This window comes from Lepidothrix coronata, unplaced genomic scaffold (genome assembly GCF_001604755.1).
Source record: "Lepidothrix coronata isolate B3197 unplaced genomic scaffold, Lepidothrix_coronata-1.0 Scaffold212, whole genome shotgun sequence".
Classification (NCBI taxonomy): domain Eukaryota; kingdom Metazoa; phylum Chordata; class Aves; order Passeriformes; family Pipridae; genus Lepidothrix; species Lepidothrix coronata.
Window position 1 is genome coordinate 80,084 of NW_016690392.1, and position 24,531 is coordinate 104,614.

At 45.5% G+C, this 24,531-nt stretch overlaps 1 protein-coding gene across 1 annotated transcript in view; it reads left to right on the forward strand.

Moving 5' to 3' along the window:
- The window catches only part of COL20A1 (collagen type XX alpha 1 chain), a 51,262-nt gene that overhangs the window by 19,007 nt on the left and 7,724 nt on the right, over positions 1-24,531 (forward strand). The window contains exons 16-32 of the mRNA XM_017833160.1: positions 605-734; positions 1,261-1,403; positions 2,476-2,608; positions 7,446-7,588; positions 8,204-8,333; positions 8,888-8,944; positions 11,809-11,847; positions 13,903-14,041; positions 15,761-15,903; positions 16,277-16,386; positions 17,062-17,220; positions 19,222-19,299; positions 19,934-20,020; positions 22,178-22,231; positions 23,194-23,289; positions 23,793-23,846; positions 24,197-24,250. Coding sequence (XP_017688649.1) covers positions 605-734; positions 1,261-1,403; positions 2,476-2,608; positions 7,446-7,588; positions 8,204-8,333; positions 8,888-8,944; positions 11,809-11,847; positions 13,903-14,041; positions 15,761-15,903; positions 16,277-16,386; positions 17,062-17,220; positions 19,222-19,299; positions 19,934-20,020; positions 22,178-22,231; positions 23,194-23,289; positions 23,793-23,846; positions 24,197-24,250 — 1,749 coding nt within the window. The remainder of the gene's footprint in view (positions 1-604; positions 735-1,260; positions 1,404-2,475; positions 2,609-7,445; positions 7,589-8,203; positions 8,334-8,887; positions 8,945-11,808; positions 11,848-13,902; positions 14,042-15,760; positions 15,904-16,276; positions 16,387-17,061; positions 17,221-19,221; positions 19,300-19,933; positions 20,021-22,177; positions 22,232-23,193; positions 23,290-23,792; positions 23,847-24,196; positions 24,251-24,531) is intronic.

Consider the following 24,531-nt stretch of genomic DNA (forward strand, 5'->3'; position numbering starts at 1 on the left):
TTGAGGGCTGGGGGAAGGAGAAGAAACTTGGGAGGTCAGAAAATGCCTTGTTCTCCTTCCACAGCTCAGGGAGAGCTCGTCTGCTGGAAATGTTTTAACTTTAACTGAAATGGGCACTTTCCATGCAGTTACCACCCACCTGCTGACCTCTCTGCAGCTGTACCCCTGTTCCTCTCCTAATCATAGAATCATAGAATGGTTTGGGTTGGAAGGGACATCCATAATTATCTAGTCCAACTCCCCTGCAGTGAGCAGGGACATCTTCAACTAGATCAGGTTGCTCAGCTCCCTGTCCAATCTGGCCATGAATGTTTCCAGGGATGGGGCATCCACCACCTCTCTGGGTAACCTGTGCCAGGGTTTCACCACCCTTGTAAAATAATTTCTACCTTATATCTAGTCTGAATCTACTCTCTTGTAGTCTAAAACCATGACCCCCTGTCCTATCACAACAGGCCCTGCTAAAAGGTCTATTCCTATCTTTCTTATAAGCACCCTTTAAGTATTGAAGGGCTGAAGTAAGGTCTCTCCTCTTCTTCAGGCTGAACAACCCCATCTCTCTCAGCCTGTCTCGTACAAAACTCATACAACTCCTCCACTGCAGGTAGAAGTTCCTGGCACTGCAACATCCACTGTCCTGAGACCTCTGTCCTCCCTCACCCAGTACTTCATCAGTGTCAGATCTGCATATGATGAAGGGGACTCCTTTCCAATTACCGGCAATGTTACCACCTGTAAGTAGGGAATGGAAATACTTTTAGTCTCAGTAACAGGTGACAAAGTTGGTTTGTGTGAGTCTTATTAGGGATGTTCTGAGACTGTTCCCAGCAGCTCATGGCCAAAACCCCTGCACGAAGCACAGATGGCTGCTGTTCTTTGTGTGTGGAATATGTCCAACTGTGTTATCTTCAAAATGAGGTGTAAGGAATAAAGAAAAGGAGCAAATGAAGAAAAACATGATATATCACTAACCTCTGTGTCCTTGAGAGCCCTCCTAGCCTTCTCCCCTTCACAAAACCAATGTGACGTGTTTCCTCTCCATAAACGAGATAATCCTTCTTAATTAGGGCTTTAAAAATAATTTACCCCTCTCTGTCCTGATGACTGTTGTCATGTGGGTCTGAAGAAGTGACAGACAGGCTGGTCTCAGACATCTGCTTGGTTGATGTGTTGCTCCCCAGCCATCTGCTCCCCACCTTGGCTCTGACAAGGTGCTGTCAGTGCCCAAAATTCAGCTCCTTTTCCTCCTGCATCCCTCAGTAAAGGTCCCCCCGCCGCGCGCTCTGAAGGTCACGGAGCTCTCTGGGAACAGCCTCCGACTGCAGTGGGAAGCTGTCGCTGCCTCTGATGTGGTTGTCTATCAGATCAAGTGGAGCACAGCCAGTGGAGAGAAGCCTCAGGAGGTATGGACCCACACACAGCTCTGGGGAACTGGGTTGGCTTTGTGCCTGATTGATGGCTCTGAACTCACCTACAACAGGGTAGTGGAAAACTGCTCAGGTAAATGCTCTTAAGCAATGGAACGGTTCAGCAGGGTCTGTCCTGGATCTGGCTTTCAGTGGAGCAGTCACCTTTAGTGCTGGAAGCAGAAGGCACAGCAGGGAGGAGTCCTACAGGCTCTGGGAAGATTGCAGAAGTGTTCTGGGAAACCTCAAGGATGAAATTTAATAGGGACAAGCAGAAAGTATTAAGCTTAGGCAGGAATAATTAACTACAGGTATACAGGATGTAGAACAAATAGCTAAGAAGCAATTCAGTAGAAAAAGATCTGGGGTTGCAGAGAATCACCAGCCCACAATGTCAAGTTGTTGTGGACAAGAAAAAGACAATACTCAAATATTTATAGCTGGAGGTATTGCCTCTAAGACAGGTGAAGCTACTTCTGCTCTCCTCAAAGCTAGGAAACACTGAGACTTTTGGGATACTGCTCTTTGGGAAGGATGAGGTCCAGGTGAGGAGCACACAGAGGAGAATGACCAGAGACAGAGCTTGTGCAGGAAGGGCAGGGATGGACCAGGTGACCTTTTCCATCTCAAACCCCTTTTTTGAGTATGAGGTCAAACAGCAGTTTAAATGGTGGCTTAAATACACAAGTCTCTCCTGCAATGCTTCACATTTGGGCTGGAACAGGGGTGTACTGGGGCTTCTGTCCCCAGCTCTCCTAAAAGCTGGAAACTCAGCAAAGGGATTTTGTGCTCCAGGCGGGCTGACTGTGTCAGACCACTGTGTTGTGGTACTGAAGGAGCTCCTCAATATAACTGGGCTGCAATGCATGGGCATCTGCTCTGCATTGATCAGGGATGGAATTTTGCCTTTTCTTACATGTGTGCAACCCCAAACAGTACCCTTTGTCCCCAAAGCCCAGTGCTAACTCATTTGTGCCTGTGGGCAATCACTGAGGTGGACACCTGGATGTCATGAACCAGCTTGGGGATGCCTGAGAATGTGACTGACTCATCTCTTCCCCTGCTGCAGCTCTCCATTGCTGGAAATGTGGCAACAGCTGTCCTGCCAGGCTTGCAGAAGAACACTGACTACAAAATATCCATCTGGGCCTATTACAAAGATGGTGCTCGAAGCGACACGGTTTCTGTTCATCACAGGACTAGTAAGTGATGAGTGCTTGGAATCCACAGCCCAGGGATAACAAACAGGCCATGGGATGCTTCAGAGCTCATCACAGACCAGCAACTCAGACCTGGTCACCTCCAGCTCTGAAAACCCAAACCCAAATGTCTAAAAGAAGCTACAAATGCCTTAAAGTGTTCTCAGTTTGTCCTGACAAAAATAGTCTGGGCAAACACATCAGCCTGGTGCATTTAAAGGCATCTGATACCCTTGCATGTGTTTCATGTAGAATACATTTCTTCCCTTCCCCTGCTTCTGTGTAGTGTATTGATTCAAATGACTTGGCTTTCTGCAGGGTGTTCAGCTGAATGTGTCACTGTGCTGCCTAATGAACGTTTCCTGTTAGTAAAACATTGTCTGTTAAGGAGGGTGAGGATTTCTTCAGCTACGTCACTGCTGAGCTGTGCTTCATCTGAGGGCACTCATAAAATTAGGAGAGAATCCTGCAGGATAATGCCTTGGAAGCATTATCTAAATCTGGCTTTGTACAGGCAGGATAGGAGGTTAAAAAGTGGCACTCCCAGAGGTCCTTGTAATTAATATTGCGTGTAAAATGGATTTGTTGGCAGTGAATGGAATGCAATCCATTCAACAACAGCAGTCCTCCTCCTCCATCTCTCAGCTCTCAACCTCCTTCGCAGAAAAAGCTCATTTAGGTTGGTGTTGAACTGATGAAGCTCAAAGTAAGTGGCAGTCTTGGAATAAGAAGCTCAGGTTTTATTAATAATAAATAATAATAACATATCTTTGTAGAAAGCTACCTCAGACAAGTACCTTGGAGCTACACACTGACAAAAGAAAAAAACAAGAAAGCAAACATCCTACAGATATATAATGATAAATGGAAAATTAGGGCTGTTTAGAGGGTTCAGAAATTAATTACTGTGCTTTATGTGGTGAATTATGAAGTGTCAGCGGAGCTCCCTCAGCCCACTGCCAGCGACACGTGACAGTGCCCTTCTGGGCACACTGGAACAAGCCAGTCCTTGCTGCTGTTGGCAGCCTGGTGGGACAGGGAAAGCAATTTGATTTCTGCTTGTCAGCTGCTGTCCTTGTTCAGGAGCAAGGACGCCTTGGGGATGTCAGGCTTTGCCTTCTGCACGAAGAAATCACCAAGCGCTCAAAGAAACCAGGTGTGCAGAAGTTACCAGAAGTAACCAGTGTTAGAGGAGGTTGAGAAACCACTCTTGCTTTCATCATTGTTTTTCCCCTTTCCTTTCTTGGCAACATCCCTTTATATAAGAATAGGTCAAGTCACAAAGTTTTTCTTCAAAATGTCTCGGTAGAATTTCCAAGAAATGCTGAACTTTAAGGGCAGTGTCTGAAGTGAAACTCAGCAGGAAGCACTGGTAACACAAGATTCTCTCCCTGTCCTTCATCCTTCCAGGAATACTTCTTTGAAGGTGAAGGAAAAAAATTGCCAGGTCAGAGTGATGCCCTTTGCACGCTGTTTTTGCAAAATGGTACCGTGTCCCTCCCCTGGGGTGAGGTGAGAACACCAAGGTCATTTCATTCAGGACCACTAATCCCTATTGTCCCACCTGAAATGCCCATTTTGAGACCAAATGGGTTCCACTCTGGGGCCCTGCAGACACCAATCCCTCACGGAAAACAGGTCACCAGAAACGTCATCCTCTTATGAAAACCAGCAACATTCATCACTGTGACATGTCATTTGGAAGGATTAGGATGAGGTTTCTCATCTTTCCCGCAGGAAGAAAGGTTATTTCAAAGTTACAGTTTGAGATGTGTCACTTGATGAATTCAGAATGGGTGAGTAGCTTCAGCTGGAAGGGAAACAAAATTTGGGGCTGTGATACGGTTCATGCCCCTTCTTGTCTTCTTATCTTGCTCAGCACTTAGTGCTTAAGATGTAATTGTTAAATTTAATATTAAGAGAGAGCATGGAGGAGTAAAAATTACTTTTGGAGTTAAGGTGTGTAGCTGGAAAGACTCAAGTCATGTCTTTTTACATATTTTTTTTTTTTAGATATTTAACTACTTACATGGAGTGAGATCATTGCAACATAAATAACTGAGATACCTTAATTTCATTCCCACCACCGGTGCCAGGTGGTCTGGGTGTCCTTCTAGGAGGAACCCCCCCTGCTGCTGTGCCAGTGAGGGAGAGCTGGGATGCCCCTCTCTCCTTCCATAAGTCTGGTCCCTCTCTGCCATTGCCTCACTCCCACATGAGCCTGAAACCCAAGGAAAAACCTGGTGCCAAAGGGAGTGCTTTAGTTGTCACAAAATGCATGTAAGAAGTGGATTTTTTCCAATTCTCAGCCTTGACAAGGAAAAAAAAAAAAAAGAAAAAGTTTAGGATTATTTTTCAGTAACCCAGTTAGCAAACCTTTCCCCGCAGACTTTTGAAGAGGCAGAGCAGGAACAAAAGCACACTGATGTATTTCCCACGGACAACAAAATTGTTACCATGTGATTATCCATGGTTCTGATGTTTCTTCTTGTCTCTCTGTTATATTTAGACTGAATTCTCATTTGAGTTAAGAGCTCTCCTTTCAGCATGTTGTGTAACTTGTCAAGTGTAGCAAAGTCCTTATCCTTGACCAAAGGCTTTACACAGTGATCATTTGTCATACTAATGAACAACTTTAATGGCACTTCAAACCATCACAAACCTTCTGTGCAAGCACGTGGGTGTGCAGATGATGCTTGCTGGAAGAGGAGCTTGCTGGCACATGGAGAGGTTGCTGGGAGGTGATCCTTGGAAAATGCTGGAAGGAGTGGCTTTGGTCCTGCTGAGAAGCAGATGGGGACCTCTTTTATATTGAGGGAGAGTTCTTTCATCCAGGCTGAGGAAAAGGAGCTTGAGAAAAATAAGACAGTCCTGAAGGATGAGGAGAGAGCAGTTTGGATACAGTTTGGAACTGCTGCTGAAGCTGGGCTGAGCCACTCTGGCTGCCTTTGCACTGAAGTGCAGTATGAAGTTATGTGCCCTGTTCCTCCAGCTAAGCTGTGCCAGCAGCATCTCCAGCCTGGGGCTGGGAAATGTCTTCAGGCTCTTTATCCCACTCCACAATGAGCTGCTCCCAGCAGAGCATATGTGGCAAATAAAAAGGATTGAAATGTGGGGATGATGCTTTAACCCATGGTAGCAGGGAAAAAACATGGCTAATAATCATTGCAGATGAGTATTTTAATGGAGTGGACTCCAGCATTTGCTTCTGATTTGAATATGTGCCTGTCATTCTGGTTAGACCTGAGGCAGGCTGGGATTCCTCCTCTGGAGGAGCAGAGGTTCAAGAGGTTACAGAAGACACAGATGGTGTCCTCTGTGTCAGAGATGCTTCTATCCTCCTGGGCAGCTTCAGGAGGTGACCTTTCCTTTTGCTGTCAGGTCCATGCCATCAAATCCTGCCAGGCCTGAGGGCTTTCTGGAATAAACCGGACTCAGAAGACTTTCCCTAACTTTCCCTTCAAAGTTCACTTAAGCAGAGTCTGTACTTACCTCAGCTGAAGGAAATAGCCAGTGCAGCCAGCAAAGATGCAGACATAGAGGACTGACTAATAATAGTGCTGCTGAAGTGACTTTACCTCCTACACTTGTTTTCTTCTCTGTTTTACCTTGCGGTGATGCACAGCAACAGCCTCCAGCCTGATTCAGCTGCTGCAGTCTTGGTTCAGCCTCAGTAAAAGTAAGCTCATTTTATGCAGAAAAGGGAAGGAGAATCAATGGAGATGCAAATAATCCTCACTTAACCTGTGCTCTAAGGTCACCCCACACTTTGCTGGGTGGGCAGAAGATCCTTACAAGTAAAACTGCAGAATAGAAATCTCATCACCTCGGTGTGTGTCCTTGACCATCTTTAGGGCTCATCCATCACTTTTGGTCTCCTCTGAATAAATTCTTCATTTTCTGAGCCAAAGACTTCTGTGTCTTCACACCAGCATGGGTTCAAGGCCAGACACATGCCTTCATACAGAGTGAGACACTGCTTGGAAACAAATCCTGGGAGCAGAGGACCCCATTCTCTAGCCCCCTTGTTTGAACTGATTTAGCCACCTCTGCTTTTCCCTCACTAACTCTTAGTTTCTGCTCAGAGAAGTCACTCCAGCATAACAGCCTCTGTCCTCAGGTCCAGTTTGCTGCACAGCAGGACCCCAGGGAAGCAAATGCATTTACATAATTAAAAATTGCTCGGCTTTGGTCTCTGGTAAACCCTTTTCTGGCTGACTGTGGCTCAGCCCATCACCAATTTGGATCCATCTATACATCACAGTGCAGGGCTAGAGAAGGGGGAGTAGCTCAGGCACTGCATGTGAGTCCCTTCCTCAAGGTTGTGGGTGCTGGTGTCAGAAGTACAAAACAAAACTGTGGTGTGCTGGATGCCCTGGGGGTTTTTAAGAGTAATTTTAAATCAGAAAGAAAAAAATGGAAAGTGTTAGAAATTATGATGGATTAACTTTGATATGGGATCCGAATTTAATTGGCAATAAAGCTGTTTGTCCAGTGTGCCTCTAGATTCTTGATGAAATTCAGTTCCAATTTGGGTCTTTATGAAGAGTATGCTTTGATGTTTGTCCGTGTTGTATACAAAGGATCTCTTTGCCTTGTGCTTCGGGACTGTTTCTCCTTTCCAAGAATTTTGAGGGGAGGCTGTGAATTGCTGAATGCTTGAGTTGTGGCATGTTGTGCTTGGGCAATCCTCATCCCCTCAAAACCTGTTTTCTCTCCTGCCTGATCCCCAAGGTGGCTGTTTCTGCCCTGAGCGGTTGTTACTTGCACAGCAGAGCCCTGAAGTATTCGGGAATCACTGCCCACCTTTTGTGCTGCTCACCTTTAATCCCTGTTGCAGATTCCCGGAGCCCACCCACCAACCTCTTCATCGACTCTGAGACCCCCACCAGCCTTCAGATCCACTGGACCCCCCCTGATGGCCGTGTACAACACTACAAAATCACCTACAGCCCTGTTTCTGATGCTGGTGCCCAGCAGACGGTAAAGCTCCAGGTCCTTTGTGGGTGACGGACACTGGACCAGAGGGACAAGGGGACAGTGTCATGCTCAGGGGAGCTCTGCTCACTCTAGTCAGGTTTGCCATGAGGATATCGGGTTCACAGGACTACAAACCTAAATTGCTTCTTCCTGATGTGTTGCTTTGTGAACACAACCCTGAGGCTTTTTTGTAATTAAGACACTTATGTCATCAAAGCCACTAATAATGTGGCTTTCTCTGCTCCCTGAACTGGGGTGGGGAATTTTTGGAGGCAGAGGGAGGTGGGGGATAAATCTACTGCCCCTCCTACTTAGGGAGCTTAAACATCATCCTTTTAAAACACAGATTTTCTGCTTAAATGCAGACTGGTTATTCCATCATAAGGCACTTCCACTGTATTTCTATGAGGAATATTGGTGTCTTCACATAGGTAAATGCTTTTCCCCTGGGCATGTCTAGTCCAAGAGCAACAGGCTTCCTTGGCTGAGCTAAGCAGGGATACTGCTCCATGTCCCAGGACTTGACACTAGAACTCCTGTATCGAGCTCTGGGGTGTGAGTAAGAGCTAGAATGAGAAGCCTGCCCAAACATTTGGCTCTTTTTTCATCCCATTTTAGATCATGGCTCCTGGCAAAAGTAGCAGTGTGACCCTGCAGTCGCTGCTGCCTGACAGAGCCTACAAAGTGACCATTTCTGCCATCCACTACACAGGAGAGAGCGAGAGCACATCCACAACGGGACGGACAGGTAAATGTATCCGTCAGAATGGACATGTTCTTCATAGCCCTCCATCTGTCAATCAGAGGCAGTCTCTGTTGGGGCAGCAATGTCCTCACACTGGGCTCTGGCTGAGGCCAGGGTTTTGCTCAGAAGGGTAAACTACTGGCCTCGAAAAATGAAAATCCTGCCCCAATTTCTGTACTCCAGACAATTCTGGGATGAGTGGGAAGGGGTGAAGGCCCTCCAGGTCTCGAGCCAGGGACCACAGTCCTGAATAACGGAGCTCACGTGTGGCATCAAGGAGTGCCAGGAGAGGTTCAGGTTGGATATTAGCAAAAATTTCCTCACTGAAAGAGTGGTTAAGCACCAGAACATGCTTCCCAGAGAAGCGGTGGGGTCACCATCCCTGGACATGCTCAGAAAGCAAGTAGACATGGCATTTTGTGATATGGTTGAGTGGACGTGGTGGTATTCGGTCAAAGGTTGGACTGGATGACCTTGGGGGTCTTTTCCAACCTTAGTGATTCTTATCAACATGATAAGAAGTGATTCTTAACAACTATGATTGTTTTCTCTTTCAGCTCCAGTGCTGTCTAAGTTCCCTTCAATACGAGGATTCATTCCACCTAAACCAGAGGGTAAATGATCTCCTTTAAAGTTCTGCTTTGCTGTTGTTGTTTTTCATTCCGTAGCAAACATCACAGTGTGGGCTCTGCAGAGCAGCAGGAACAGGTCTGTCGGTTAGTTATTGACAGACACCCTTGAGGACTGTCCAAGGACAACTAGAAACTACAGAACTTCTTAAAATCAGACTCATTTAGTATAAAGACTGATAGTATTTATAGGATTTCTGTACAACTTGACTAAAATGGAGCAAAGAGAAGGATGACATGCTTCAAATTAAAATTCCTTGTAAAGTCCCTTATTAAATTTAATGAGCATATGTTCTCATAGCTGATATAAAGCAAACTATGAAATGAATTAGAGAGGAAATGTTGAATTTACAGGGTCATAAAAAGTTATTAAGAAGTAAATATTAGAATACAGATATTATGTCATTGCTGGCTTTTCTTGACTATTTGAAACTATTCCAAACAAAATTTCAGTTTTCAAATTTGTTGAGGGAAGTAAAGATTGAAGAATGAAGCAGCCTAGATGAAAAAATTGTTAGTTTTTAACCAACAAAGAATATATCGGATTAAGTTTTCAAATGGTTTACTGAGGTGTTCAGATCACTGCGGAAAAGTTCTGTGAACTTTCAAGCAGAAAACAATCCTCCCATAAGGCTGATGAGTCACCTTGTAGAATTTAATATAGCTGTTTGGCTATGAAAGCTGAAAAGACAAGAGAAGTATTAAATTCAGCATGTTTTATAAAGTATCTTTTTTTTGAAGAATGAGAGAAATATGTAGCAATGCTGAGACAATAGTTGGATGTACAGTAAAAGACTCCAATATTGATATATAACCAAATTATTGAGAGAAATGATCTGACATTGCAGGAGTGAATGTTTATTGTACAGTGAATAACTGCACTGGGCTGGGGTTTGGAGAGAAAAACAAAAAACAAAGAGAATAACAAGACAGCAGGAATCCTAGGCTGGAAAGTCTAGGGAAAAATCTTCAAAGCAGAAGTGAAACTGCCAAAGTCAGGGATCCTTGCCCTGACTCTGATATGGTTCACCTAAGCTGAGCATTGCCAGATCAAAGAGCTGTGAGCAATCCCAGTGCCACCAGCCTGGGAAGGAGGTGAGAATTGCCAGGGATGTCAGTGAGAGGGACCCTGGAGCCTGGACAAGAGTCAGAATGAGCTCACTGACTCCCAAGCAAGAAAGTCAGATACCTGGAGAAGGGACAAGTCTGTAGCCTGTTTATGTGACTTTGGGGGCATTTTGTTTTTTGTTTTCTTCACCGTTCTTCAGTTCCAAGGAGGCTGTATAGGGACTTTTTACAAGGGCTTGGAGTGATAGGACAAGGGAGAATGGCTTCACACTGACAAAGGGTAGGTTTAGATTAGATATTAGGAAGAAATTCTTCCCTGTGAGGATGGTGAGGGCCTGCCACAGGTTGTCCAGAGAAGCTGTGGATGCCCCATGCTCAAGGCTGGGGTAAGAGAAGTGTGTAAGTAGGAGATTAAGTCAGATTATCCTGAATGCAGGACATTGCTCCACAACCAGGGTCAAGCTCAAAGAGATGGTTTTGAGGCTCAAGATTCAGACACTGATTTTTTCACTGATTTCCATAGATCTCTTCCATAGTTTTATACCCAGTTTACAGAATTATGGTATGTATGTATAAAGCTAAGCATCAGGTTGAACAATGGAGGTCATGGCAACTTGTAAGTCTTTGTGGTTTAAATCCTGGCTTCAGCAGTGTCATGGCTATCAGAGTCATAGGTTTGGGTGCCCTTTCTCAATCCTGAAGAATGGCATTGACACTCCTATAGACTTAGGAATCTCAGGTCTCTTGGGGAGGGAAAGTCACCCCCTTTAAATTTCTTACGTATTTTACAAAAGCGAGGTATGAAAAATTGAAAGGCCTGATTTTCTGCTGAGGTACAAAATGGCATTGATGCAAGAATGGCAAGGCTACAACAAAGCCTCAGTAAAATGATCTCCTAGATTCTATTATACTGATGACCTAGAAAACCATTTTTGAAACAGCCAATCTTGTCAAGTGTCCTTGATTTTCAGGGACTTTTCTCATTTTGCGTCAAGCATTCCCTTTGTTCCAGCTCCATCTGGCATCCATGGCCTGGGATTTACGTGGCAGCAGATAACTGAAAGTAACATCCGTGAGCTGTTTTCTAAAGCACCCCCTCACCTGAGCCTTTTAAACAGGGAGCTCATAACCCTGGTGCCTCCTGTTCCAGCTTCACATCCCAGTCTCTGCACCTCTGGTTTTGCTTTCTGTCCTATGGCACCTCGGAGGTTTCATCAAGGGAATTTCTGAAACACATCCTGCAAAACTTGGCCAAAACTCCCAAAGAATTCTCTCCTAAGGAATTCAAAAGCCAAACTCTCAAGTTGAGATATATAGTTTTGCTGTGTGTATTTCAAGTTTCAGGTACAAAATTTGGTATCTTTCTTTTACAACACCACCGAGGCACTGTTTAAAAAAAAAAAGTGCTTTGATGTCTGTTTTTAAAGAGAAACTTGCCAAATATGATGCTCCCTTGTATTTCATATCATAAGGTGCCAGGTGAGTCAGTCAAAAGAAAGTGATCACGAAGATGTTTGATGATGAAAGACAGTATTTTTATTTTTATGATGGGCAAGCCAAGAAATAACTTTTAAGTTTGCACAAGCATAAATTCTCTCTTTCTCCGTAAATATATAAACAAAGTTGAAGTCCAGGCTCTGATTTAAGCTGCGGAATATTCTGAGTTTTAATATGGTTTTCCTTTGCTTTATCTAGAGGAATTGTGTTTGTTTTGCTTCCATAACCCCTTCCTGCCTTTTTTTTCCCTCTAACAGTTTTCCCCTTTCATTTTGTTCTCACAGCCTGCCCCACCATCACCTCTGCCGAGGGCTCCACACGAGGTACAGTAGCAGATCAAGCCCTGGTGGTGCTGGGCTGTGACTCAGCACACCACTGGTCTCGGCTTTTGAAACACACACAAAAGCTGAGGGGGACCAGGGGAAGTCCCATGGAAAAGGGGAGAAGTGTGAGGACCAAAATTGGAAAATATCCTTTATCAGGTAGAAGAATATTCTGCAGTACCTCAGTTGGTATTCCCAATGGCTCGTGCTCCACCAGCTCGTGCTCTCTGCTGTTAATGCTTAACACCAGGATTTTCATGGGCCTTAAGGAAGTGTAGCTTCAAACAGCCATTGAATGTCAAGAGGATTTAAATTTCTAACTCATGCAGGCTCCTCAGACTGTCAAACACAAAACCTCTCAGTTTGTCCCCAGGATCACCTTTGCATCCTCTGGAGGAGGGATAGATGCCCGAGGAGCTCTCTGCAGCCAGGCTAAATGGATTTTGCTAGGGCAGTGACTTCCCATTTCTCCTGTCTGTGCCACAGCAGCTGTTCATGCTGTTGGGGTAGCTGTAAGAACTTCTTACTTAGAAAGCAATTAGTTCTGCTTATAAAGTGGTATCACCTCCTTCCCGGAGCATTTTGTGATACAGTTCAGACCGACAAACCAGCTCCAGGTCTCAGCTCTGGTTCCTCTGGGGCTGAGTCACTTCATCTTTGCTCAGCTCCCAGCTCTGACCCTCCCAGCTCACAGGGATGTGCATCCCCACCTGGGAGACTCTCAGCACTGTTGCCTGGTCTGTGGATGCAGAAGCCAAAGTAGTCAAATCATAAAGTCACAAAAAGTGTTGACCTCTCCTTCTCCTCCTTGACAAGTAGACCACTGAAACCATTCCATGGCAGATTCATGGTGTGATGGAATACCTGGAAGTGTTCAAGGTCAGCTCAGATGAGGCTTGGAGCAACCTGATCTAGTGGGTGGCATCCCTGCCAATGGCAGAGGGGTTGGATCTAGATGATCTTTAAGGTCCTTTCCAACTTAAGTCATTCTATGATTCCATGATTCTATGATGATAATATGATTATATAACAATATGTTTGTAATTGTGACTCAAGCCTTCTTTTCAGTCTTTACACTTGCACCTTTTAAAGGAGGTTCCAGTGCCAGAAGCTCCATATCAGAGATTAATGGCCCTCAAGTAGGTAATTTACTTTGGCAAACTCCCTAGTACTGTTGGAAAATGAAAAAAAAAATAAAAATAAAAGCATCCTGGACCAACCCCCAGGCAAAAGAAAAACTCAAGGCAAGAAACTGCAGAAGACTGTAAACAGTGAAAGGGTGAGGGAATCTGGACTGAAAGCACCTCACTGAAATGAAGCTGTAGCCCTTCCATTTGCTAAAGAAGGAACCATCTCCTTCACCCAGACTGCTGCAAACTCAGATAAACTAAGAAAGAATCCAAATTGTGAGATCTTGTCTCGCTGAACAGAAAACTGAAATGAAAAAAATTACTTGGAGCTTTAATTGGAGCTGGGAGAGATGAAGCTGCACGAGCCAGGGAGGCGATGTCAGAGGTGTCAGAGGAGAATCTGTAAACCACATGAGGCAGGTCACCCCTGGGTGTCTGGTGAAAATAGAGAGAAATGGAAATGCTCATATTTTAAAGTTCTTTCCTCAGTTTCTGACTCTCATATATAAGGCATTTCAGAGCAGAAATAATTGTCTCTCCCTGCTAGCAATTACTGGACTGATCCCATGTCATTTGAAGATAATATTTTGTGTCTAGTTGAAAAGGAGAAATTGTTGGAGTAACGTCTTTCTCATTTGTTTTTCATTCTGAAGATTTGAAAACACAATTGTGAAAGTCTCCATCTTTAGTCCACTCTCCTCCGAGAGGAAGAGAATACAGCCAGTGTGCACAGAGAATACAGACACAAACTTATTTTCCCTGGCTGCCACTTGTGGGGTACACTCGAGTTTGGACAGCCTTGCTGGTGTCATGTTGCCATGCATTTACACTTATTGCCTTCTCCACGCTAATTCTACCTGTTCTTCAAACACACTTCTTTTGCATTTTTTTTCTAATCACTGATTTTTCTGTTTGTCCCTTCCAGGATTTGACATGATGGAAGTTTTTGGCTTAGTAGAGAAGGAATACTCCTCCATCAAAGGCGTGGCCATGGAGCCCTTCGTGTTCAGCGGTTCCCGCACCTTCACCCTGTTCAGGGACATTCAGCTCACCCAGAGGACCAGGTGGGAGCAGAGCTGTGACTGGTGTCACCTTCACGCTCAGTCTCATGCATGAACATTAGCTGTGTGCACGGGAAAGGAAGGTCACTGATTTGGGGAGGGATGATGCAGCCCCCACTGGCAACTTCAAAACAAAATGATAAAGATGAGCTAAATCAAACCACTGGCAGACTGAAAAGAATGCCAGATGTTTTTTACCTAATGTATTTATAAATGAACCTCTGACTTTCCTCAAGATGAGTTGGAACATGTCACACAGAAGTTAAGGGAACACAATAGTATTTATTGCATCTTTTGTGTAGCCAAACATTTTCCCAGTGATGTTTTTCATTTCCACAAAATCACTTTTTTCCAGCAGTGTTAGTTGCTGTGATGGACATCAGGATCATGTCACGTATGAACACTGCACCATTCTTTAGGCATTCTGTCCACAGCCACCTACTCTTCAGTGATGGCAGTTTTAGGTCATATTTTCATTTTCAATCCCTTCTCCCAACATCTCTGGTTTGGAGAGAGATCTTTGCTTTAGAAAACATTACTCTCATAGCTGCTCTCTGCAGCTCGGGCTGTATTGATGAGAGGGAGTAACCACTGACTCTGGGTTGTGACTTGACCCCATTTCGTTGCGTACAAAGTGTCTCTGCAGGGTCCCAAGCGGGCCAGGCAGCTCCCATGACCTCATTCATTTTTTATGATTATGAATCAGGAGTGATCTGACTCCTGACATTGCTATTTTGTTTAAAGTCTAATTACTGAGGCACTGGCTCTGCTTAATCTTAGTTAAAGAAGCAAAGCTTCTTAGAGTAAACAGAGTGAGGGAGATTCAGAGAACTCTTTGGTCTAAATACTCAGAAAATGATGGGCAAATCCTTTTGTTCAGCTGTTATAGATGCCATTCCAAGGACATTACTCCTTTAGAAATTGAAAAAGAAAGAAAAACCTCGTATTATTTATGACTCAGTCCTGAAAAGATGGTTAATGAGTTGTGTATATGCCCATGCAAATGTGTCCTGTTTCAGATTACAGGCATGTTTCAGGCATAACCAATGTGACCTTCCTCAGTTGCCTTGTATCCTCTCACTGCTGCTGAGCCTAAATCCTGCAGCTGGGATGTGGGGACCCACTGGGGGCTTCTCTGTGGGCTCAGTGCTTACCCCTGAAGGGTATTTACACTGATTTAGACTAACAGAATCATCAAGGTTGGAAAAAACCTCTAAGGTCATCGAGTCCACCCCTTAACCTAACACTGCCAGGTCCACCACTAAACCATGTTCCTAAGCCAAGAGTTTAAAGATTCACCCCATGATATATGGCAATCATTCCTCCTTCTTGAAAAGGAGACCTGGCGTAGTGTTTTGGAACCTGGCAGGGGTGTTTTGTAAGCCTCTGCTGGGCTCTATTTTGGAAAGCATTAAAGCTGCACTCGCTGTGCCTTGGCATTCCCTAAGGCAGCTCTGGCAGTGAGGGACTGACACTGACCTGAGCATCCCCCAGGCATGAGGGGAAGGCCCACGAGTGCTCATCGCTCAGCACAGACCTCAGCAGCCTGAGAGGGAGGCACAAACAGGGTCCAGGCTCTTTCCAGGCGTATCATGATCAACTCTCGGCAGCAAAGCTTTTCCAGGCCACCCTGCCCAGGAAACAGGCTGGATGAGCCCTGCCTGGAGGATGTTGCCTGTTGATTTAAGTCACTTGATGTTTCCTTGGCTCGTCTCGTTGCAGTGACATCCACCTCTTTGCCATCCCACCCGAGCACACCATCAGCATCCTCCTGCGCCTCCTGCCCGAGACCCCCAAGGAGCCCTTTGCCGTGTGGCAGATAACGGACGAGGACTTCCAGCCCCTCCTGGGGGTTAACCTTGACCGTAAGGTTTCTTGTTGAATACATTAAATTCAGGTATTTGCATGCATTTTGTGAGCAGCAGAACTCGCTTTGGCGTTCACTTGGAAAGTTTTAATGGTTTTGTTACTCAGCAGTGGTTTTGTGGGAAGATTTCCCGTTGCTGCCTTCCTTGCATTTAAAATACTGCCTTGAAGCACAATTAAAAGACATATTTTCATTTTCATTCTGCTTGTAACCTATTCTTTATTTTTACATGTTGTTTTCCATTGTTTAGAAGTATTTCATGATAGTATACTAAATCTTCCACCTTATTTAAGTCTAATTATTTACTATTGTGTCTGTGGATGAAATCAATTTCTCTTTTAATTCTAAGCTGTTATTTATTTCCCCTGTAGCCACTAAGAAATCCTTGACCTATTTCAATCATGACTACAAGGCTGATTTACAGGAAGTATCCTTTGACCAGCAGGAAGTGAAGAAGATATTCTATGGGAGCTTTCATAAGGTCCTTATCAAAAGAGGGAGAAATGTGGCTCAGAATCCCACTCTGGTCTGGGAGTGTTATGCCAGCAATGTGTATTGTTCAAAGTGAGGAGTGATTATCCAAATGCTTTGCATCCCGATTGCCAGGGAACTGACAGACCTCTTTGATATGCTGAAAGTTATAATTGTAAAGCATTTAGGTTTATGTTGTGATCAAAACGTAATTTCCACATATTGATTCCCTTTTTCCCCAGAAACTCCAAAATTGAGGTGGTTTTAGGTCTTAATAATGAGGGAAAAATGAAAAATCAATTTTTTCTTTTTTTTTTCAATTTTGGGTTTTGGTGATCATTTAGTGCTGGAAGAAGGGGAAAAAAAAGAATCCAGCTTTGTGAGAAAGCCACTTTATCACTCATAGCAGGGTGGGGGTTTTGGCTGTCTAGGTCTTCAGAGAAAAGGTATTGCACCCAAATGTGCAATGAGCACTTTCCATCAGTATCTGTGGGCAGGGTCATTATTCAGCTAGTTCTGAAGATTGAGGTATTTAATATCACAGTTCCAGAAAGGCTTCTCCCGAGGAAAGGTGAGGGGATCAACAGCAGCAATCTGGGAAGTGGGCAGAAGGCATTACTGTCTGTAAGAGACTCCCTCATCTCGTCACAGAGCTCCAACACACCTTTTTCCACCTGCTGCCCAGGTGCACGTGGCCGTGAGCCACTTCAAGATCAAACTCTATCTGGACTGTAAGAAAATAGCAGAGAAACCCATCAACACCGTCGGCAGCATCTCCACCGCCGGCTTCACCATGCTGGGAAAAGTGACCAGGACCAGAGGACCCAGGAGCGGGTCTGCACCGGTGAGTGCCGGCGCTGTGCGCTGCCGGAGGATGGGGGGGCTCCATTTGGATCTGGCTGGGGTGGGCAGATGGAGAGGAGAGCCATCTCACAGCACTGTCTCTCTGAGTGCCTCCCAACACCGCTGTGACGCACAGCCGTGCCCTGATCCCGCTGATCCCTGTGATTTTAATGAGCTTTCCCAGCACCGGGAGAGCGCGTTCGTCCCTCCCGCCTCCTGCCTGGGTTTGGGGATGGTGATCACAAGCAGCAGCGTGAGCGTGTCCCAGAGGTGCCTTCTGCTGGCTGCATCCTCTGGGGACTGGGGAAGCGCAGCTCCTGCACTGAGATGCTGAAGGAGACAGGAGGGTTTGGGAATTGCTTCTGCAAGGGGAGGTTGTGCTCGTCAGCCCCCATGGAGTGATGTGGGGAAATGCTGGTGACTGAAGGCAGCAGGGCTGGATGCGCCTCAGTCTCCAGTGTGTTTGGACTTGCCTATCTGCATGCAAATGAAAGGAAAATAATCGTCAGTATAGAGACTCTTTATCAGCTGCTGCTTGGAAAAGAAAACAACCCAAACAGTGTGTGCCAGCCTGTGGGTTTGTCCTGACTGCCTCACACAGCACTGCCAGGGGAAAGGACAAGGGAACGTGTGGACTCAGTGTCCTGCCCTGAGACAGCCCAGTGCACAGTCCTCAGGACAAAAACACCCCTGTATGCCTTCTCCTGGCAGTCTGTTCCATACTTACTCCCCAAATCAGGAGTGTTAATTATGTGCACAATCAGTGACAAGTTCATCACTCACAACATGCTGCTGGGGCTGTCGGAAATCATTCACCACTGATGTGAAGGTTTTACTCCTTGGCTCTGCTCTTAGATCATAAGTCCATGGGAAAACAGCTCATCAGGTGATTTATAACTTCCCTTGCCTTAAGGCAGCACTTAAAATCAGTTTGTCCCACGTGCCTTCCCAGCTGCAAACTGAGATATACCCAGAAAGAAATGGACACTGGAAATGCCTGTAAACTCTGGGGTCCACTGTAAAACAAATCAAGTGACATTGGTATTCAAAAATTATTCACTTAATTCCTAAATAAATTCTGTAGCAATCTGATCACAAGTCTGTGGCAAAGAAGGCAGGAATCTGTGCTTTCCTCATCCCTCCCAAATTCTCCCTGCCAGCAGCTCAGCTAGGCAGGTCTAACCAAGTAATGAACAGCTTTGTGCTGCCCCTACTCCCACTGCCGTTCCAGCCCAGAAATGTTTCACATCTTCCACAGCTCTGCTGCCCTTGAGAAGACAGAGTGTCTCATTACTGGTTATCATGGAGCCTCATTTAATTTAAGATATCTTTAAATGCCACTTGATCTACAGGGCTCATCTATATCCATATGCTGCCTGTCACCCTCCCTGGGCTGTACAGGTTGCTCGTTGTTAAATGCATGAAGCAAAAGAAAAAAAAAAAAGATGAGAAATGGTGTCAAGGAAAGAAAAAATAATCTCTGCCTCATTATTTTGTTTGGCTTTGTGTGCTCCTTTGTTAATCAGAATGGGAAGATGTGTTGGTTGTTAGAGATGCAGCGAGAGAGACAGGTTGGGATTTCTTGGGAAGGGGTCACATCTGCCCTGGGAAATGCTGCTGCCACATTTACTCTTATCTCCACACCCCCAAGGGGAATAAATCAAAGTCTGCTTTCACATTTTGGTGATGCTGAAGCCCAATTACTTGAGAACCTGCTGCTATTGCAAGGCTGTGAGTAAACTGGAGACTTGTCTTTGCTGCTGTGAAGCTGCTCCTTGGCTTGCTTAGCAAGACAGAGACCTGAGGGCTTGGAGAACACTCAATATCTGGGGATACTTTTCATGTTGTGGTTTTTTTGTGGCACAATTATAGATGGGATCATATGGAAGAGTCCTGGGAAATCATCACTGAAGATTTTTTTTGTCACTTGAACTTCATGAGGTTTGGTGATGGATGGTGGGTGCCAATGGTACTTTCTTATAAAACTCTCTCTTTTTCCCAGTTCCAGCTGCAGTCTTTGAAGATCTTGTGCAGCAGCACAGGGGCAGAGGAAGACAGATGCTGTGATCTCCCTGCACTGGTAAGACAAGAGGGACCACTCAGCTTATTGACAGGAAACTGGAGATGATGGAACAAGTCCATGGCACTGAACTGACACTGTGAATGATTTTGACAGACTCAGGAAGGAAAATATTTTTTTTCCTCTTCTCTTGGGAATAACATCAGTGTGTTTCTTGGTGAAGTAAGCAGAACTGTGTTTGCTTCAAAAAGAAATCCTGCACCAAATCCTGGTGCAGTGTCTGTGCCTCCTGTCACGACCTCATCCGTGACAGCAGCCCTGACAGCCCTGCAGCTTTGCTGCCATCTCAGCCCTGAGGCACAACATCTCCCACTCTTGCTTGCACTTTTCTTCTCAACACAGAAAGCTGCTTTATGGAGTGTATAAATACTTAGCAAGGAGAAAAATTATCTTCCAGCATGTGTTTTGCACATTACAGGCAGGGATGGTTCATTGGGGTTTTTTTGTCTTAACTTGTTATTTGACAGAAAAATAAAGCACTTGATTGCTCGCAAAAATCTCAGTGGAGTAGAAAAAAAATTCTGCTTTTCTTTAACTGAAAGACTGAATTTTGAAACACTGAATATGTTACTTGTGATCCCTCCTGCTCTTGCTATGCAGCTGCTCATGACCCTTTGGTTTGATTCCATTTCAGAGGGATGAGGAGACCTGCCCTACCTTGGCTCCTGCCTGCTCTTGTACTTCTGGCCGTCCAGGCTTGCCAGGACCTCCAGGGCCTCCTGTGAGTTCACCCTTCCACGCAAAATATTGCAAAGGCTGCTGTAGCTTCATGGTTTTGGGGCATTACGGGCATGAGGGAAGTGCTCTTGGGGCTCCATAAGGCTTTAGAGTCACAGGATCAATCAGGTTGGAAAAGATCCTTAAGATCATTGAATCCACTCATTAACCCAGCACTGCCAAGCCCACTAAACCATGTCCCCAAGTGCCACGTGTACACATGTTTTAAATCCCAGCAGGGATGGTGACTCCACCCCTGCCCTGAGCAGCCTGTTCCAATGCTTGAAAACCATTTTGGTGAAGAAATTTACCCTCATACCTAACCTGAACCTCTCCTGGTGCAAACTGAGGCCACTTCCTCTCATCCTATCTTGGGGAGCTTTGAGGTCCTACTCGTGCCAGGGCAGGTCTGAGAGCTGCCCTTCAGATTTCAGATGCTGATGAAACGGGGAGATGGTGAGCTGGCAATGCAACAGCTGCAGCTGGGAACAGGCTGAGCAGTTCCTGGTACCACGTTAATCCTCTTAGGAGAGGAGGACAGATCACCCTTCGTGTCTGCAGAGATGTCATAGATTGTAGGCTCTGAAACTCTCTAAATTTAAAAAAAAAATCCTCAACCCACCACAAAACCTTCCTGTGTGGATAGTATGTTAAACTGGACTGTTTTAAGTGTCTGTGTGGGTGGGCAGTGTAAAGAGAAAGGGGAGACTTTGCAATCCTATCTGTCCCCAAAGCTCTCTTTCTTTTCAGTGAATGTCTCTTGTGAGAAAACCCTGAGGAGATGAGGGGGAAGAGAAAGCAGTCATTACATATGTAATATGCTCAGGAAAAAAGGGCAAATGCAATATTCTACCCTATCCATTATGGATGCAGGAAAGTCACCATGGGCTTAAATCGCAGGAGAAAATATTCCAGTTAAACACTAGGAAGCAGTTATCAAAAAATTTGCATTTTGAAAGTTTGGGGGAAAACATTTTATTTGCACAAAACAGCTGAAACCCGACAGTCTATCCAGAGCACCTCAGTTCAACCACTCCAGTTGCTTTTCTCCTGGAAAATAACCATTAAAAAAAGCATTTGCCTCCTTTCTCAAGTGAAAAGGTCTCAGATCACCTCCTGCATTGCCCTGTGGTTTAGCTGTGAGTTCAGTTCCGTGCAAGGAACAGCTTCTCATTGCAGAGTAATTACTTGCTCATTCCGGTGGAAGTTTAATTAACAGCACACTCCACTGTCACAGTTTGCTCCAATATCCTAAGTGTGTAATTACCACTTGCATTGCCCTGTGGTTTGAGCATCTCCACTGACAACTCCTTAAAGAGCAGGACTCTTTAAAGCATTAGAGGAAATCGGGTTTCGACACATAACCTTATCCTCACACCACTAAACCCTTGGTAATTTGCTGCAGTTACAACAGCACTCATTGCTATTTTTAAAATTCCAGTTAGCAGGACTATGTCCCACCTTGTATTCACTGCTGCCATAATGAGGGTTTTTGACCAGATCCAGCTGACTTGTGAAATGACTTTCTGGGCACTTCTGAAAGCACCTTTCCCAAAGGTGCTCCTCAATTCAAACAAATCCAGTGTTTTTTTAGACTCAGGAATAGCAACTTTCAGATTCAGATGTCAAAAATTCACACAATATTAGTTCATGCCAGAAGGATTGTTTCCTCTCCCCACACAGCAGTTAGGCAGAGCTGAGCCAGGTCTCCCAGAGCTGGTTGCTGTCCTGATCTCAGCACGTCTCTGCTCTCGGGGTGACAGTATAAAACCCAACAGAGTCCCAAAGGGCTGTAGGTGCGAGCACTCCTTCTTTTTCTTCTCAAGTGTGTTCCCATGTTCATATGTGATGTTGTCCCAGGATGGATTTGCTGGGGGAATTGGAGGGAGGTTGGAAAGTTTGAAACTCCATCTCTCCCTGCTGGAGGTGAGCGCAGAGTTCCCACTGCTGGTCACCAAGGGGATGTGCTGTTCCTTTCTTCTTCCCTTTTCCACGTTTCCTGGATGACTTGATTAATTTTCTGCTTGTTCCTATTTGCTGTGACCTCTGTGGGGCAGGAAACACCTTTCACTGTGTGCAGCAAAGTGCACCAAGTTCTGTCCCCCAGGCTCCTGGCTACAGTGCAATAAATATGATGATGTTCTTTGTGTCCCACTGGCAGGGCAGCCCTGGGAGGAGAGGACCTCAGGGGGAGCAGGGGGAGCCAGGACCCAAGGTGAGTCCTGATACTCAGCACTACTTCTGGCTTTGTTTGCTTCGGGATATGTGGGAGCAGGAGTGCAGACCCTCTGTTAGTGCAGCTGGGTGAGTTCATTCCTGGTCTGAGCTGGACTCCTTAGGCTGGGGACTGTCTCACTGCACCAAGCTGAGCCCAAACAGAGCCTTAATGGTGCATTGTGAAGGATGGCATCACTTATTATGAATTAAATGCTCAGTTGGGCTTTGGAAATAGAGATGATGAGCCCAACTGTGCTGAATTAAGGCAATATACGTGGTCAGTGATGTCCTCTGAGAGCAGCTGTGCTGGAAAATGGTCACTCTTTGTGCTGTGCTTGTTCTGGGTGCCAAGACTCTGGACCAGACAGGGTGATACTGCTCTGGGGCAGAGCAAAGTGAGGAGGGAGGCAGAGCAAGAACCACACAGAGCCCTCAGGAGGAGCCCTGAGGAATGGCTGGGTCTCAATCCCCACACCTTGGGGATGGCAGCAAACCCTGGTGCAAGTGTTCATGGCTCCATGGATGAACACAGGGCAGAGCCAGAGCAGCCCACTGGTCACCTTCTTTGGGATGACCTCTGGGAAAGCAGCATGGTTAGAGGGGAAAGATTCTGGGGAAGGAATGAGAACAGATGCAGATCTCAGCTATGGGTTAAGGAACATTTCCCTTTGTTCTCAGACCATCTTGAATAACAGGAATGACCTGCTGCTTGGGAAGGTGAATCATGTTCTGCAAAGCACCCTCTGCAGCTTTGCTCTCTGCTCTCATGACAGATGAACCAAAACCATAGACCTAAAAGGCAAAGGCAGCTGAGGTTACTAGAGATCCCCTCACTGTCCTACCTTTATCTTGAATCCCGTAGATGGTGAATGCTGAACCAGGTCAGCAGTGCAGCCCATGAGGAGAGCAGGCACTAAACACTTCCTTTCCTTATGATTCTTTTCTTGTCTTTGGTTTTAGGGTGAACCAGGCCCACCTGGACAAGTAGGACCAGCAGGTCCCAGTGGCCAGCAAGGCTCTCCAGGTTCCCAAGGAATCACAGTTCAGGGTCCTGTGGTATGTGATCTCTTCCACTGCCTTCTTTTGTTACTTGCTCTCTGCAATGAGAACATGTCTCAGAAATGGGTGTCTCAATGCTGTGATCTGTGTATTTACATCATCCTTACAAGCAGCTGAACAGCTGCACCAGGGAGAGATGACAATCAATATTTTTTGTGCTGATGAGGCCCTGCACTTTTTCATTCCGGCCAAAGCCTGCTTTTGTCCAGATTCTCACTAATGGGCTTTTATTGAAAACAGCCCAGTGGGGTCCCTTCCAACTCAGGATATTCTATGAATATTCAGGCACTTTCCTTTCCAGTGATCATCATTGCTTGGCAGGGAGTAGCTTCTGCATGCATGTCTGGGATGGCAGAATCCCCACTCACATGCTGTGGCTGCAAATTACCCTGCAGGGAGCAGGAGCAACCTGGGATGTGGATGTGGAGCAGCAGGATGCTGTTTGCCTTAAAGGGTGCTGCTGCCATGTGCCTAACTGAATGCTTCTGTTTTAAACCAAGGGACCACCAGGAATTAAAGGAGAGAAAGGAGACACTGGAAGTCCTGGCATGCAGGTAATGAAAGACACCATTTCTTCTACTTGTCCCAAAGATTTGTCCTTTTGTCCCAGTAACTATTTTAAACAAGACTGAAAAGCCATAGAGCTGTTGCTGTTGTCTGCTTGGGAACTGCCTTTCATTTTTCAGTGTCATCACTTTCCTAAGGGAAACTGAGTCAGCTGGGGAAAGAAAGACAGACCTATCTGGAAGCCAGATATAATGGAACTAAAGCTGGGATAACAGTCCTTGCTCTGTTTAAAGAATAACTGTTTCTTTTTCCATCTTTTTCCTCTGTCCACTGTCACAAGATGAATTAGGGCAATGATAATCAGATGCCAACTTTATCCAGCAATTCTGATTCACAGGGCATTCCTGGTGTGCAGGGAGCTCCAGGCAGGGATGGACTTCAAGGTGCAAAGGTAAAACACCTCACCTCTGAGTATTCATTCACCGGTGCCTAAAAATCTGCTGTGAGTGTACAAAACATCCAGTTCTCCCAATGCACTCAGTGCAGAAGTGAACAGTCTTTTCACAAAGCCAGAGAGATTGGGTCAAGAAATGGGCTCATCTCAGGTTTGGCCAAATTTGAGCAGGTGCCACCTTTCTTGCTGTTTGGTAGATGCATTTTTTACCCATTCTTAGCAAGTTCCTGTTAAAAGCAGCACATGGAAAAACCATCTCACTGCTTATGAGGTCTGTT